Genomic DNA, 14,680 nt, shown 5'->3' with positions numbered 1-14,680 from the left:
CTTTTGGACACCGAAGAACGGTGATGGCGTCAATATGGTCGGCACTCCAGTCCTGAACCATGTCTGGTCAGCGGATGGTGCTCGGCTGCTCTTACCTGACAGAGAGTATCCATGGAGCAGTTCGCGCTCCGCCCTTCTCCGCTTCCAAACCCCGAGACCCTGACAGGCTCTATTTTCGATGCCAAGTATCTGGCCTCTCATATCTCTCATATTTGCTGCTTCTCAGCCAATTGTCCCAGTGCGACGTCGAGCTCAGAAAAGAACAATCAGTTCTATTCCCGTTCTCTGGGTGCTGGTGGCAATATGAGCCATGATTATGGGCGTGGGCAAGCAGCTAAGTGCCACTATCTCGTTTATTAACCGTGGGTAGAATGGGGCACCCGGACGGAATTCGTACATTTTCTCATTTACCCGCCCAATGACCGGACAGAACACCAATTCAGTGTTAGTCTGGCTCTTGGTTTGCCCAGCCTTGCTTGCTTTGCTTCCATAGCCCTTTTCTCTTCATGTGGGCACCCGCTGGGGGAAGCCAAGGAGAGGTGCTCTCCGCTATCCGGGAACAACGGGCCAGCGCAACCCTCTCTCTGAGGTACCGAATCCCAATGGGTGCTAGGCCTGCCCACCATCTTCACGGCGAGGATACACCGAGCGAAAAAGAAAAAAAAAAGATAGCATGGCGGGCAATATAGCGGACTCGTGGTCTCGGCTCCGAATACAACCCCCCTGCTTTTGTTTCCAAAAATTGACGGCGTGTCGTTCTTGCTCATCTACTCATATTGCCTTCTTCAGGCCACTTTTCTTTGGAGCCCACCCTCGGCCAGACGCGGATAGTACTTTTCTCATCCCTTCTCAGCTGGGAGCTTCCAGCTTGACCGTGACCGTGGGTGAGGTGGGCTCTTTCCCATCCCTCCGCGCCCGTGTTTCCACTGCCCGGGGTTCTTTACCAGAAAAACCCAAGTCCCACAAGCCGATGGGGAGAAGGAACGACGTCACGTCGCGGCGCAATATTACGGTCAAACTGAGATGCACTGCATAGGCGATTGCAACACTCCCGGGGACCGGTTTTTGCAAACGGTCCAGACTTCCACGCTGACATCCGCCGCCTCCCTGCCCTGCCATCTCGTTCCTGGACTACACTAACTTAACAGTCTGCTGACCCGGGAGCACATGTCCGTGCCACGTTTGGACCGGTGCATCAGAGTCATATAAAGCTCTGGGCAACCTTGTTGACTTCTTGATTCCCGTGGCCTGGACCGGAAGCGGCTCATTTGCATATTCGGCTTCGGGGACAAGTCAACATCACAGCTGCTGTGACGGAACCATGGCCGCCTTTCCCAGACTTCTTCTTGGTCTTTTGTCGTTTGTCCTTTTTGCATTTGTTCTTGGTTCTCCTATTTCCTCCCCAGACTCACCGAGAGACGGACAAGTCGAAGCCCGCGAAGCAGGTGCTCTTGCTGGCGACAACGAGCTGGTCCTGGCTCCTCTGCCCACCTGGACAACACCACCCGTCAGACCGACCAGGCCCGTACTGACGCCCATACCCTTGGAGTCGACACCGGCGCCAGTACCAACAAGACGAGCCATCGATATCGAACCGCCCATCAAAGCCAACCCGCAGAAGGGATGCACAACCACCTCGTATGAGTCCTGGGTCTATCCTTGCTCCTGGTCTGGGACGCAGACGATCTATCCAACCACCACGACTCTCTATAAGGAAGTGAATTGCAATGGTTGCGAGAATATCATCATCTGGAAGGACTATTCCTCGTGCCCAAACATGGTGATCAACAAGACCGAGAGGGTCAACACGGCTAGCACGTACTGGAGCACCATCTGCAAGCCAACCGCCCTTTTTGCGAAGCGAACGGCCGTCGATGACATCCCCGCTGTTCAGACTCCAAACATCCACAACATTGGCGGCAGTCAGGACCAGGTCCCTATTCCGGCTGCTGCTCAGATCACGCCCTTCCCCAAGCCGGTGGTAGAGCTTCGAAACCCGAGCGATGGACATGGGGAGGGTGGACACTTACAGCCTGGCGTTTGCCAGACGACCTTGGTTCTCCAGCCTCCGCAGTCAGCAGGGAAGACGTCGACCAAGTACTCCAGGTATACCACCACAACGTTATCGGTGAACTGCAGTGGGTGTACCAGCTTGGTGGTTTCGACGGCGCTGGCGGGGTACGGTCCACCAGGAGTGTTTACAACCACGGCGACACTGCCCGTCGGGGCGGTGACGGCTTATGCTTGCCGAACATGACGGTGACGACATTGGGGGAGTTGGTTGCAAAAAAAAAAAAGAAACAAAAGGGTCTTTCGGGAAAGGGTTTTCTTTTGTCGACTACACATCATCGCGGGCAACAGCTGGAGTAATGGGATATGTTCAAGATACCCACCCCATGCGAGGTTTGGTTTTTTCTGGGCGGTCGTTTGCATCTTGAGGGAGACGGTAGCTCCGAGAAAGAGAGGATTTAGGACTGGACTTGTTTGGTTTGGTTTGGTGGATTCGTGCAGGTAGCTATGCGAAGAAATCCAGATCAACCCAGATCAACTCAGATCAACCCAGATCAACTCAGATCAACCCAGATCAACTCAGATCAACCCAGATCAACCCAGAGTGCCAAGAAAGGGTGTGTTTTTAGCCGTGTCGTTTGGTGACATCTCAGATTCTGTACTTTCTTCTGCAGCATTTGTGGGCGTGTGTGGTGGAGTCCAGACCACAGACCCTTTTCACTAGCCGGGGAAGAGCAACAATTGAGTCTGTTTGCCTTGCTTTGCCTAGTCAGAGCGAGTTAGTTGACTTTCTCAACCAAACACAGATTCCTGCTATCGAACGTGAACATCTCGCAAGAACGACACGTTGTTGGGCTTTTCCTGCAGGGAGCACCCTATCAGCGGCGCCAGATTCCCATCTCCGCTTTCCGAGTTGGAGGTTTGGAGGATTGTTAGTGCGCTACTACCCGCAGGTGAGTACAATCCCCAAAATGCATCCTGAGCGTCTGCGATAACTTCCAAGATACCCGAACTGATGTACCCAGTCTCTCAACAGGCCAGCTAACTGCTGACTTCACCAGGAAAACCCCCCTCTGCATTCATCAAGCAGACCACTTCAGGTACGTCGTATATCAGAGGCTTTAAGTCTTGGTGGTGTGGAGGCTCAAGTCCCGTGCTAACAATAATTGGAGACATCGTCCCCACCTTCTTGGGGGTTCCCTTCGAAACTTTATTTAGGCCCACATGGTGTCTGTCCGACACACAACTTTATCTTGACCTTACCTCGTCTTTTTCCCCTTGGACACACGCCTGGAGATAAGATACGCCCTACTCCATGCGATGAGTAGACAAGGAGCTCACGAATGGGGCGACAGGCCTCCGCCTACTGGACCGAAGGCCCGACCCCCAAACAAGAAGCGGCGTGCCGAAGCCCACGCTACTACTGAGAGCTCGGAACCCTGGGTGAGGCCCGAATCTCAGTCGTACAGGCCAGCGCGCTCTCCGTCGCCGAAGCGGCACAAGCCCGAGCCTCCCTCCGGCAATGGGATCGCCATCAAGGGCTCGGCTGGCAATCGCCACTGTTCGTCCGCCACGGAGGAGGATGATAGAGGCCCTCCAGCCCAGCTGGGAGATTACCAAGTGCGTCGTCAGTCATCGGCTGGAGGGGAGGAGAGGGCCGCTGGTGGTGGAAGGGACGTGGCCGATGTCGATTTCCGGGGTGATATGCCGTTCCCGGACTACTTTCCAGAGGCCACGCCTTGGGTCATGGATCGTGTCAGGCACGAGTTCCGCAAGCTTTGGGAGTTCCTCGAGCTGCCCAACCTGCGACCTGTGACGGCGACGTGGCATCCTCTTGTGACGGCCACCTTGAGCGAGCTAGGGCGTGTGGAGAGCTTTTGCGACTTTATCAATGCCAGGAGGCGGGAGCTCCACGGCCAGACGATGGACTTTAAGAGGCAGCTGAACAAGTTTGAGAGGGACTACAAGGCGCAATCGGAGGAGATGGAAGGGTTCAAGAAGGAGACGGACAAGTTCAGGAGACAGGTCACCAAGCTGGAGAACGAGGCAGAGGTCTACAGGAAGCAGATTGCCAAGTTGGAAAGTGACAACAGCCAACAGGCGGCCGAGGTGGATGGTCAGAAAAAGAAGATCAGTAAGCTGGACCAGCGCCTCAGCAGACAGATCACGGAAACGGAGATCTGCAAGAAGAAAGCGGACAAGCTTGTGGAGGACTGCGCCAAGCAAGCCGCCAACATCGAGGCCTCCTACAAGAAGGAAATCGTCAAGTTGGAGGAGGATAAAAGTAGACTGGCTGCCGAGGTTGAGGGCTACAAGAAGCAGATCGGCGAGGGAGAAACGGACAAGAAGAGTCCTGGTGTGGGATCCGAAGGTGGTCAAGCTCAGGTCTGCAAGCCGGAACTAGGAAGGATTCCGGTCGTGACACAGGAAGACTACCCGCCGAGGGCGCCAAGGGGTCCCAAACACTGGGCCAAGAAGAATGATGACCGAACGTCAAGAAGTCCTGCCAAGGACAGTACAGGGGAGATCGAGGACTACAAAACGCAGATTGGGAAGCTGGAAGAGACCTGCAAGCAACAGGTCGCTCAAATCAAAGGCTGTAGAATGGAACTTGAGAGGTGGCGACAGGACTCTCACAACTGGAGTGCAGAGAAGGAGCGGTACAAGGTGGACATGGGACATCTTCAGCAAGAGCTTGGGAGGCGTGAAAAGGAACTCGACAGTGTTGTCGCTCACAAGAATAGGCGGGGTGATACTATTCGCCATCTCGAGGCTAAGCTTGCCCGAATGGCTGCTAAAAAGGACCCTCGTGCGGAACTCTTCCGGGTGCGGGAAGAGAACGAGAAGCTTTCAAATGATTATGATGCCTTGAAGGCCAGCTACGACAACCAACTTGTCATGTTTCATAACCTGGAGCGTGATACAGCAGAGCAAAAGAAGAAGTTCACCACCATTCGAGTTGAACACCAGCGCAGCATCGACAAGATCAAAGCCGAGAAACAAGATCTGGAACGCCAGATAGTGGAGATTCAGAAGGCTCACAACGACAACAACCAGCGGTCTCCGGCTGATCACGAACTCGCAGCTCCTGATATCGACCAGTTGATGGGTGGAATGGAGCCCAAGATGCTACCTGAAGATGAACCGAAGCGATCAACGGAGCAGTTGCCAAAATCTGCCCAACAGCATATCGATCAATTGCTCGGCAAATTCATGTCGACCGGCTCAGCTGTTGATTCCCCGACGACATCAGTCGTTCGACAAGTCTCTGTACCCAGTTCAGGAGGAGACACCATCTCTACGCCAAAGCCGGCAGGTATCAGCCAGCCTCAAGAAGGCCAGGCTCAGGGTGGCATTCGGCTTAGTGCAGATCACGAGAGCCAAGAGCTCCTTCGCTACCAAGCTATGGTTCGCGAGAAAGACGAGAGAATCAAGCAACTGGCAGCTGAGTACATCGAATTGCAGAAGCTATTTGGGGAGAAGATTGCCCAGATCGAGAAAGACCTCCAAACGAACAAAGCGAGGCTTCAACAACAGGCCCAAGGACATGATGACAAGCCGGGTAGTGACACCGTCAATGCGATCCTCAAGAGTCGGGTCGACAAACTGCTTGTCAAGGACAAGGATAAAGAGACTGCTCTCAAGCAGCTTCGGGACGCCAATTTCAAGTTGGAGCACCTGGTGGAAGAAAAGGATGACAAGTATAAGCAGCTTTATGCCGTCAACGTTACCCTGCAAAGCATGGTCCAAGAAAAAACAAGCATTGTCGAGAGGTTAGAAGAGGAGAGAAATCAGCTTCAGGGAGACGTCCAGGCAAGAGACGTCCAGATACGAGCATTGGAAGGGAGGATCTCCGAGACAGAAGCCCAGCTCTGCGAAGAGGCGGACAAGTCGACGAAACTTCGCCAGATTATTGCTCACAAAGAGGCCGAGATCAGCACTTTGAGAGCGACCAGCTCATTGCCGGACACGCCAGTGTCGGCAGTTTCCACCGCAAGCTTCCAGATTCAAATGCCTCAGGCTGCGAGCTCTGATGATGGCCTTCGTGGGGACAACGGTACTGACCTGGGCCTTTCAGCACAACAGGAGCCCCCAGTTTTCATTAAGCGAGAACGCCCGGATCCCGGATGTGAACTCATGGAGACGATGGAACAGGACCAGGATCTGCGCAAGGGGATAGTTTCGCTTGTCTCGGAGCTGTTCAACATTACTCCGAGCCAGAAGTGGACTACTGATACTATTGTCAAGTTTGTTCGCTGTCTGGGTTGTGGCCAGGACGGCAATACTGCCCTTAACAACGCCAGGGCCGAGATGACTTCGATCAGCGATGCTTGGACGCTCAAGGATGTCTGGAGGCGGGATTGTGCAGAACAGACTGAGCAGCAGTCATACCTGAAGGATACCCTGACAGGAAGATTCACCCACCTGTGTCTGTTGTTGTCTTCAGTCCGGGAAGGCCAGGATGACATGAGCACATGCCAAGTGATTGGTGAGCTCGCCCGCGGTTTAGTATCAGCTGATCACTCTCAGTTCCCCCTCGCAGGGATGGCATTCCTTGAGTGTGTTGCTAGCAACCAGGCCAAACCACAGCGTGCGAGGGCTACTGAAGGGCTGATGGCAATTCTGATCTGCGAACTCTGCCGTCACCTCCAACAGATGCTCCAAGCACCCAAAAATTACTGGGGAATCAAGGAGATCCTCGGGACGACCGAAGATGAAGCGGCAGAGACATCGACCATCTGGAAACTGGCCACGATTCTGGCGGAGGACGACACTCGGTCGGACCCTCTCGAGACGCGCAAACGACTGGCTCAGACGTGCGGCGACAAGTTCTCATTCTTCTACCAAGCGGATGAAGACAACAAGGAACGCGAAATTGGGCTGCTCTCGTGCGGCACCGGCATGGAGGACAACGCTAACAGCCAGATCTTCTTGATGCTGGACTTTGGAAAACGGTGGATTCGGATAGTGGATTGTAGCCTGGCCTACTTCACTTCCAACCGAGCCGCGCCGCGGATGTTGGACCTCGTGATTGCCAGGGAGGACGGTGAGAAAAAGGAGGAAGTGGAGCTCTTCAAGATTGAGGCAGCTCCCAAGGATGTCGCTGCCTTTTGGTTGAGGAACATCTGCTATGGAGGGTGATCTATCCTCCTATATCTCTATCAACATGATTCGATGGCGTTTTGGTTGGTATTTTGGAGGTTTTGTAGCTAATCGATCAGGTATATCATTGACATATGTGCTCTGGTGAACAGTCTAGATGGATTGGAAGATCTTGTTTTGGGGGGGGGCCCGCTGGATGGCTTTGGGTGGTCATTCGACTTAAGGGGAGCGATATTGGAGGAGGATGTTGAGCCGTCTTTTAGGAGCCCTTGAGGGATCTTTTGGTGCGTTCGGGTGGAATTTCTGGGGCGCCGACGAAAAATATGACCTGGACACTTTTGGTGTCGTGTTTTGAACATGTGTGTTACCTTCAATTACAAGGAGGCATAACTCACAGACAGCTTTGATTTGGGCCAGTCGTACGGTGAGCAGGTCACCGAGAGGCTGGGAATGACTAGGGTTAGGAACGTTCGTAGCTAAGGTACTTTAATCGAGTAGCTTTACAACTTGCATTGTTGTGGACGCGTGACATGCAGATGATTGGTGACAGGTGTGGTATGAGTCGACACTGATGCATATGAGTACCATCGATTTGATCAGGGAAAGGGAGGACGAAGTATTTTGGATTGACCTGGCTTGGTAACCTGGCCATCGCATGTTGCCTGTTGGGCTCTTCGTGCTGGATGATGATGCTGTTGTTCTATTTCGTTGCAATTTGTTCGCAACAGCTACAACTAGGGATAGGCTCTCAGTGGTTTGTACACAAGTCCTCTTTCTCGCCAGAGTAAAGGGTGGTTCTGTCAACTTGGGATCTTCAGGTTGCTAGCAAACAGCGGGTACCTGCGTGTTTGTGGGTTGCTCCTTCCTTCCCGTGCGATAGTCGCTGACAGCGCTGCCTAAATCAATCTATGACCTGCTGATTAAAACTTTTCTCTACCTGCCTTACTGATGGATTACCTAGTCCCCTGAAGCCTCTCATCCCCCGGGCTCTCAGAGTTCTATTTCTCTCGCCATCTCACCGGTTTGATTTTCTCTCAAGTCATCATCACTTTTTTTCCCCCAACACCATCTACAATCCGCGATCAGAAACTACTACAACCCACTGCCGCCAAGAAAACTGCCTATCGGGATATTTTAAATGGACGATCTAACCACCTCCCTCGCCCAAAACCTCACCATCTCCCTCTCCCCGGCAGACCTCCAAGCCGCCTTCAGCAACGACAACAACGATGACGATGACCTCGGTCGCGCCCCTCCCCGAATGGGGTTCAACACCAAACCTAAACTCTGCCAGTTTATCCTCTCACGCAGGAACGTTACTGCTTCCGTCCCGCTCGAGATTCGACCGTCGGGTTGCTCGACTGGGTCGGGGCTGTTTATTGCCCCGGGTGAACAGGACGGGATTGAGGCTGGAAGGGAGATTTACAGGTCTAAGCCGTTGATGCTGGCTTTTGATGGGGCGGGTGATGATGGGTGGTGTCATTTTTGTGGGGGGTATTTCGAGGGGTATTTTGGGGGGGAGAAGGGGGGGGTGCGGGTTTGTAGCGGGTGTGGGGTTGGGAGGTTCTGTTCGAAGGTAGGTTCAGTCAAGATGGAGTTTGGGAGGGGGTGACTGACTTGGGAATAGGAATGCCAAAAGTTGGCTTGGAATAGATTTCACAAGGAGGAGTGCAAGGTTTTGAAAAGCACACCCGGGATTAAGCCGCAGAGCTTGCTGGCTCATCGGCTGGTGTGGTTCCAGCAGAAGGGGTATATCACTACCGAGCAGGGGGCTGTGATTCAGGGTTTGGAGGCTCATTTTGATGAGTACACTAGGGAGGATGGGGGCAAGACGACCGAGGTGTATGATGTTGCGATGGCGATTAGGGACGTGACTGGGGAGGGGAGGGAGAAGAAGATTGATGTTGGGTTGATTTGGAAGTTGGTGCCGCAGGTAAGTTCTCGCTGGCTGTTGGGTGGAGGGAGGGTGCTAATGAGTGAGGGATAGCTCTGGACCAACTGTGTCCGCCTGAGGGGTTCTTCTTCCAGGGAAACGGTTGCTTTTGCGCTGGAGCTTGTCACTGCCATGATCAACCATTCTTGCGAGCCGAACGCCTTTGCTTTTTTGGAAAAGGGCGAGATTCGCGTCCGGTCGCTGAGGAAAATTGCGGCTGGAGAGGAGATTACCATTTGCTATATCGATCCTACGGTTGATGTCAAGAGTCGGCGGGAGATTCTGATGGATGAGCACTTTTTTGAGTGTGACTGTAAGTTTTGAAAGATTACAAGACTGAGAGTTGGATACTAACAAGGAGGATAGGTGCCCGCTGCAAAGACGAGATCGAGACCCAAAAGCGTAGGGTGGCTGCCGATGGAGAGACAAGCATGGCTACTGTCCGTCAAGCCCAGATTTCCATGCTCGACCTGATCAAGAGCGCCGCCGTCACCGCCTGCAAGTACCCCGGTGTCTATCCCGATTTTGCGAACCTCACCGTTGTCGAAAGCAAAATGAACACCATCATGAAGAACGCCTTTCCCAACTTTGGGTGGGGTGACGATCTCGACCCTGTCCCCATGGTGCGCCTTTGCCTTAGCGTCCTCTACCTCGAGCAGGGCAAGCCAGCCCCGGCTTTGCGCAACGGCCTCAGGGGGTATTTTGCTCGTCGCGGAGGCCGGACTGGCCCCAATGCTGTCAATATTCTGGTTGACATTATTCATGTGCTCATCGCGGCGAGCTGTCTATCTCCTGACTCTCCTGTTCTCAAGGACGTGTCGTTTCCCTTGCGGGTGGACATCAGTAATATTATGTATTGGTACCTTTATAAGGCTTGCAAGGAGGCTGGGGAGGTGTTTGGGGGTGATTGCGAGTACACCAAGGCGATTGGGAACTTGTTTGCCAAGATGATGGCCGGGTTGCCTGCTGGTGCAAGTAAGCCGCCGGAGGAGGATTTCATGGAGGAGCTTGAGGGCTCGCTGAGGAGGGTTGTTGAGTGGGCGGGGGTTTGGGTTTATGAGGGGGCTTAGGGGGTAACGTGGGTCAAGTGATGAGACTGGAGGATAGTTGCTGAGATGGGTAGGGGATTAGAAAAGGCCAATATCAACTGAGGGCTTGTCTGGGATTCCTTGTTAGTGCTGTGGTGTAAATGCATGTTTTTGACACCAAGCTTCCGATTGGGTTCCTTTTTGGTTTTAGTGTTCAGCTGCCTTGTGGTTCGCTTTTTCCATCGGGATGTTGGTTTCTGTGTTCATATTTTGAAGCGATACGACCAGCTTGATATGTTGTAATTCCTGCTCATCATTTCCCATCTTCTATCGATCTTGATGCTGCAACAGTCGCAACGACATCCAATGCCATGGCCGACATTGCACCCCTTTTCGAACTTCACAAGAACAAATTTCACGGCACTCCGCACAGAAATTGCGCCAACTTGGGTAGATGAGGCCCCATACCGCGGGACCGCTAGCATTCTCTGGAGCTGCCTGGTGGCCCTGGTTGCTTGTGTGTATTCAACCTTGCACCTCAACATTCCAGCTCCCGGCAGAACGGGGTACTGGCATGTGTTTTGGAAGAAAACCCTGTGGGTGTTCACCGTTCTCTTCGCCCCAGAGGTGATGCTCGTCATAGCCTGCGGAGAAATTCTCAAGGCCCGATGGCTACAGCGCGAACTCCGAGCGTTGAACCCTTCAGAGTCCGGAGCTGGTGATGTCTCATTGAGATATTGCTTTTTCGTGGTTATGGGGGGGCTGAGAGTGTTGGTTGGGGATCTCATAACTGAAGCGGAATTGCACAAGTCTGCCAAACTCGAAGGATTATTCCGAGACTCCGCCGTCGTTTTATCTCCCGAAGGGGTGGTCCAGCTTGCTCGACTGGGCCATTTAGTCAGGGTTCCTGAAACGACGATCGACGACCGAAGCAAAGCTAGCATAATCCAGAAGTTTGTCGCTCTTACACAGGTGTTCTGGCTCTTTCTGCACTGTATTGTCAGAATGGCTCAAGGATTTCCACTCGCGTTGTTGAAGATTCACGTCTCCGTACACATTGTGGCTGCAGGGTTGATGATGTATGCGTGTTGGCTTCAGGTACGAGAACACACAATTGCTTTTCATTTTACTCTCCAGATGGCGAGCGGATGCTGATTTTTCAAAATAGAAACCTCTCGATGTTGCTGAGGGGCCAATTGTCGATTCCAAACCGTGGGAGGACGCCCTTAAGATAATGGTCGAGATGGCGATCAATGGGCCCAGCGACCTATATATGTATCGTCGTTGTCCCACGGAAGATCCGGTTGTTGTGGATAGCAAGACACGATTACAGAGCTTCTATTTCGTTGATCTCAATACGAACCAGGTCGATGACGTGAAATGGGTTGCACTATCTCCTGAAAGGGGCTGCTTGGAGGTCGGCGAGGTGTTACCTTCCGGTGAAGGATTCAAGGCCCGCAGGCAAGCCCTCTACCTAAGCTCAACACAATGGAAAAGGTTGGACGGAATCAAATCATTGCTGGGGGATATGGAACAGGGAAACACCCATGCTGGATATTATATCCGTGACTGGTTTAGAGACCAATACTACCAGATCGCCTTCCTCCACCCAGAGAAGCACTTCAATATCTTCGATCAAGCTCCAGCTCCCGATTGGCTGATGGTAGCCGGCTATTTTGTTTTGCTCATGCTGTATGGCGGGATACATCTCTTCGCCTGGAACTTTCCGTTCGCGAATAGCAATGAGATGATGTTGTGGAAGGTTTCGTGCATCACGATCATGACAGGGATGATGGCGGGAGGTCTGTTGGTAAGCTGTGAGCAAGAAATTGGGGGGCGGGTCGTTTTTGCTATTTTCATTGTACGTTCTTGTGCGTGTGTTCATCGTGGTAGAGTCTTTCATCAATCTCGGGGCAGAGCCGATAGGGGTCTTTTCGTCGCCACCGTGGCTTCAGAACTTCCCACACGTCTAGGACGATGCGATGAGAAACGGGAAGTTACCTTCCAACTGCAATAACAGTTTATTATCCCTCCCCACAATTGAATGAGGGTACCTGCCTGCTGTCTCGAGCCATCGTGTGGCATCCCGCTGTCCCAAAGGGTGTAAGACCCACTCGGGGGTGATGTCATTGCGTCATTGATTTGTATGACCTCAACACCCAACTGTTTGTCTCTGTACCTACTTCAACGTTCGAAATCACTGACCAATTGAAGAATCTGTTTTTTTTCTTCCTTCCGCACACCAAATCCCATCAACCATCTTCCACGTATTCGCCAATCCTAACCCTATCACAACACAATCACCCTTGCAACCACAAATCACCCTCACCACACCATGATCAGAACAGTCCTTGCCCGACGTGCCATCGTGCGCAACACCCGCCAATTCCACAGCACACCCTTCAGACGCGAAGCTATCAAGAAGGACGGTCCAGATGGAACCACCTCGACAGCTACCGGTTCCAACAGATCGTACGTACTTTTGACACACGGAGACATGACTGGAATATGAATTGCTGACACCAAGGCCAGACTCGTTCTGCTGGGCGCCGCCATCATCGGAGTCGCGGGTACATACGGCATGATGATGGGCAGCCCGAGAACTGTGGTTCCCGACGACACGTCCAAGCAGCCCGTCAGCGGAACATCACCCACCAGCGCGAGAGCCAACCAGGCGAGCGGGAAGCTTGACCCTAACAACCCCAAATAAGTTTACCACGAGAAGGAGAATGCAGGGCGTTGAAATTGGGACAGTAGAGGAGAGCAAAGCTTGTATGATAGAAGTTGAATTGGGCATTTTCTGATGGCATTGTGGCGGTTTTCTTCAACGGACTGTTGGGGCAGACTGTCAGGTTGTTGGCGACTAAAAGGATTATGTTTGGCGTAATTTGATTTTACTATGGAACTCTGAATGATGAAATACACAGGGTGAAGAATACACATGAATGCTCACCGCGCCTTCCGCAAGCTTGAAATGTCTGGTCTAGCAACTGTTTCAAGCTATTCTCCTCATTTCAAGGCGACTTTCATCCTGTAAAGTTAGACAATAGGAGATTACGCCATATTTGCCCTGATGCCCCGTGATTGATTGTTGCCTCTGCCTGATGCCTGAGTAGAGGAGCTTCCCCTTGCCCTTGCCTATGGTGCGATATCTCGGAGTGGCTGTCTAGGTAAGCTTGACAAGACCTTGGACCGTTCGGGCGGCACCTACCATCTATATGGCTCCTTCCCTGAGGTCAAGTTTGTAGAAAGTCGAATGACGCGATCGTGAGCTCTACGATATGAAGTCGCGTGTTGATAGGGGGCTAATGAAGTCCAGCCTTAGTTTTCAGGCTTCCTCTTATTGTAACTCGCTGAATACCTAGCGACTACTCGCTGTCAGGCATGAACAGAATCTCACAATGTCTCTCTTTCGCGCTGAACCTCTTCCTTCTTGCAGACTTTCTCTCCTACAACAGACTCTCCGGGATAGATTTCCACACGTTCACCTCGAGGAAGACGATCTGAGGCTATCCATATCAGTCATCTTCGCTTTTATCTTTGTTTCAACGCCTCAGCCCACGACTGTTTTCTTGCCTTCGAACGGTCTCGTCTCAGTCGCTCATTTTCCCAAGCCTAGGACCTTACTTGGCACTCCGTGAGATCAAATCTCTTGGTTCTAATAAGTCTTTCAGGCTCGAGTCGAAGCGTGGATATAGGGTCTCGATATTTCGTTTCATGAGACTAACAACGCCAGGTACACAAGAAACCAGCCTACATCATGGCGTCTCTCACCGCCGAAGGCAGTCAAGATGTAGTTATGGCTCAAACCGAAGACATCGAGCTGTCAGCTGGAGCCTTTGCTCCCCCAAGCCCAGCCAAGAACGACGAGGCGGCAATGGCATCTCCCGAGTCTGAGGACAAGGGTGACAACGAGAGCATCAAAGTTGTGGTCCCAATCGAGCACGTGGTGATCATGCGTCTCGATGCCAAAGAAGTTGACAAGTACGAAGAGTCCAAACATGACGCCTGCTTTGCAAACCACAGCGACAGCGAAGGCCTCCGTGAAGGCCCATCCATCTGGGAAAAAGAGGGAAGCACCACCACAGAGCAGCTCACCGCCACCTACGCGGTCCCTTTCAAGGCGGTGACCAAGAAGAGGAGCCCCGTTGGTGATGACGGATCCCGTCTTTCCCCCGGTGGTCGTCCCATTCTCCTAGTCAAGTCCACCATCCCCACCTGCGGCGGCGAGCATCGCCCTCGCTTCGTCATGCGAGTCGTCCACGAAGGCCGCAAGAAAAGCAACGGCCATGTGATGGATGGTCCTGCTCCGACCACCAAAGCCCGCGGGTATGGTGTTGTCAGTCCGAACCCGATCAACCGACAGATCCTCATGCAGAAGCACTTCCACTGGGCTTGCCACCAGCAGAGCCCCCTCCTTTCGCTGCCCAACTCCGTGAAAACAGCTGTCATCGGACTGCCGTCTTTTTAATGGCACGCGTTCATCAACCCGAAATTCTCGGTCATTGACAGTACCCACCCGTCTTGGGACCACGACAAGTCCAAACTCTTTGCCTCCCACGTGGTCATCGCGCGCCTCCGTCTGAGGTGGAAAGAATGGCACAGG

General features: G+C 52.8%; 7 protein-coding genes across 7 annotated transcripts; all 7 read left to right on the top strand.

Moving 5' to 3' along the window:
• Positions 1 to 11: 11 nt before the first annotated feature.
• On the top strand, positions 12 to 1,036 carry QC764_0048880 (uncharacterized protein; the record flags this gene model as incomplete). The annotated part of the gene is made up of 3 exons (XM_062940372.1): positions 12 to 37; positions 121 to 444; positions 790 to 1,036. Exons 2-3 carry the CDS (start codon positions 419 to 421, stop codon positions 1,034 to 1,036), a joined length of 273 nt encoding a protein of 90 aa, XP_062801296.1. The 5' UTR covers positions 12 to 37; positions 121 to 418.
• A 285-nt stretch (positions 1,037 to 1,321) lies between these two features.
• On the top strand, positions 1,322 to 2,257 carry QC764_302280 (uncharacterized protein; the record flags this gene model as incomplete). Its single annotated transcript, XM_062945346.1, has 1 exon — positions 1,322 to 2,257. The coding sequence occupies one exon, from the start codon at positions 1,322 to 1,324 to the stop codon at positions 2,255 to 2,257; it is 936 nt and encodes a 311-aa protein (XP_062801295.1).
• Positions 2,258 to 3,330: 1,073 nt separating this feature from the next.
• Positions 3,331 to 7,152, top strand: QC764_302270 (uncharacterized protein; the record flags this gene model as incomplete). Its single annotated transcript, XM_062945345.1, has 1 exon — positions 3,331 to 7,152. One exon carries the CDS (start codon positions 3,331 to 3,333, stop codon positions 7,150 to 7,152), a length of 3,822 nt encoding a protein of 1,273 aa, XP_062801294.1.
• Positions 7,153 to 8,060: 908 nt separating this feature from the next.
• Positions 8,061 to 10,116, top strand: QC764_302260 (uncharacterized protein; the record flags this gene model as incomplete). The annotated part of the gene is made up of 4 exons (XM_062945344.1): positions 8,061 to 8,689; positions 8,741 to 9,046; positions 9,101 to 9,359; positions 9,413 to 10,116. Exons 1-4 carry the CDS (start codon positions 8,252 to 8,254, stop codon positions 10,114 to 10,116), a joined length of 1,707 nt encoding a protein of 568 aa, XP_062801293.1. The 5' UTR covers positions 8,061 to 8,251.
• Positions 10,117 to 10,413: 297 nt separating this feature from the next.
• Positions 10,414 to 12,047, top strand: QC764_302250 (uncharacterized protein; the record flags this gene model as incomplete). Its single annotated transcript, XM_062945343.1, has 4 exons — positions 10,414 to 11,172; positions 11,243 to 11,630; positions 11,742 to 11,836; positions 11,901 to 12,047. The coding sequence occupies 4 exons, from the start codon at positions 10,414 to 10,416 to the stop codon at positions 12,045 to 12,047; spliced, it is 1,389 nt and encodes a 462-aa protein (XP_062801292.1).
• Positions 12,048 to 12,409: 362 nt separating this feature from the next.
• Positions 12,410 to 13,031, top strand: QC764_302230 (uncharacterized protein; the record flags this gene model as incomplete). Its single annotated transcript, XM_062945342.1, has 2 exons — positions 12,410 to 12,546; positions 12,607 to 13,031. The coding sequence occupies 2 exons, from the start codon at positions 12,410 to 12,412 to the stop codon at positions 12,782 to 12,784; spliced, it is 315 nt and encodes a 104-aa protein (XP_062801291.1). The 3' UTR covers positions 12,785 to 13,031.
• Positions 13,032 to 13,834: 803 nt separating this feature from the next.
• QC764_302225 (uncharacterized protein) lies at positions 13,835 to 14,545 on the top strand (the record flags this gene model as incomplete). The annotated part of the gene is made up of 1 exon (XM_062945341.1): positions 13,835 to 14,545. One exon carries the CDS (start codon positions 13,835 to 13,837, stop codon positions 14,543 to 14,545), a length of 711 nt encoding a protein of 236 aa, XP_062801290.1.
• Positions 14,546 to 14,680: the final 135 nt, after the last annotated feature.

The sequence above is a fragment of the Podospora pseudoanserina genome, chromosome 3 (assembly GCF_035222485.1).
Source record: "Podospora pseudoanserina strain CBS 124.78 chromosome 3, whole genome shotgun sequence".
NCBI classification, from domain to species: Eukaryota; Fungi; Ascomycota; class Sordariomycetes; order Sordariales; family Podosporaceae; genus Podospora; species Podospora pseudoanserina.
Note: the sequence above shows the minus strand (reverse complement) of the source record. Positions and strands in the feature narration are given on the sequence as shown.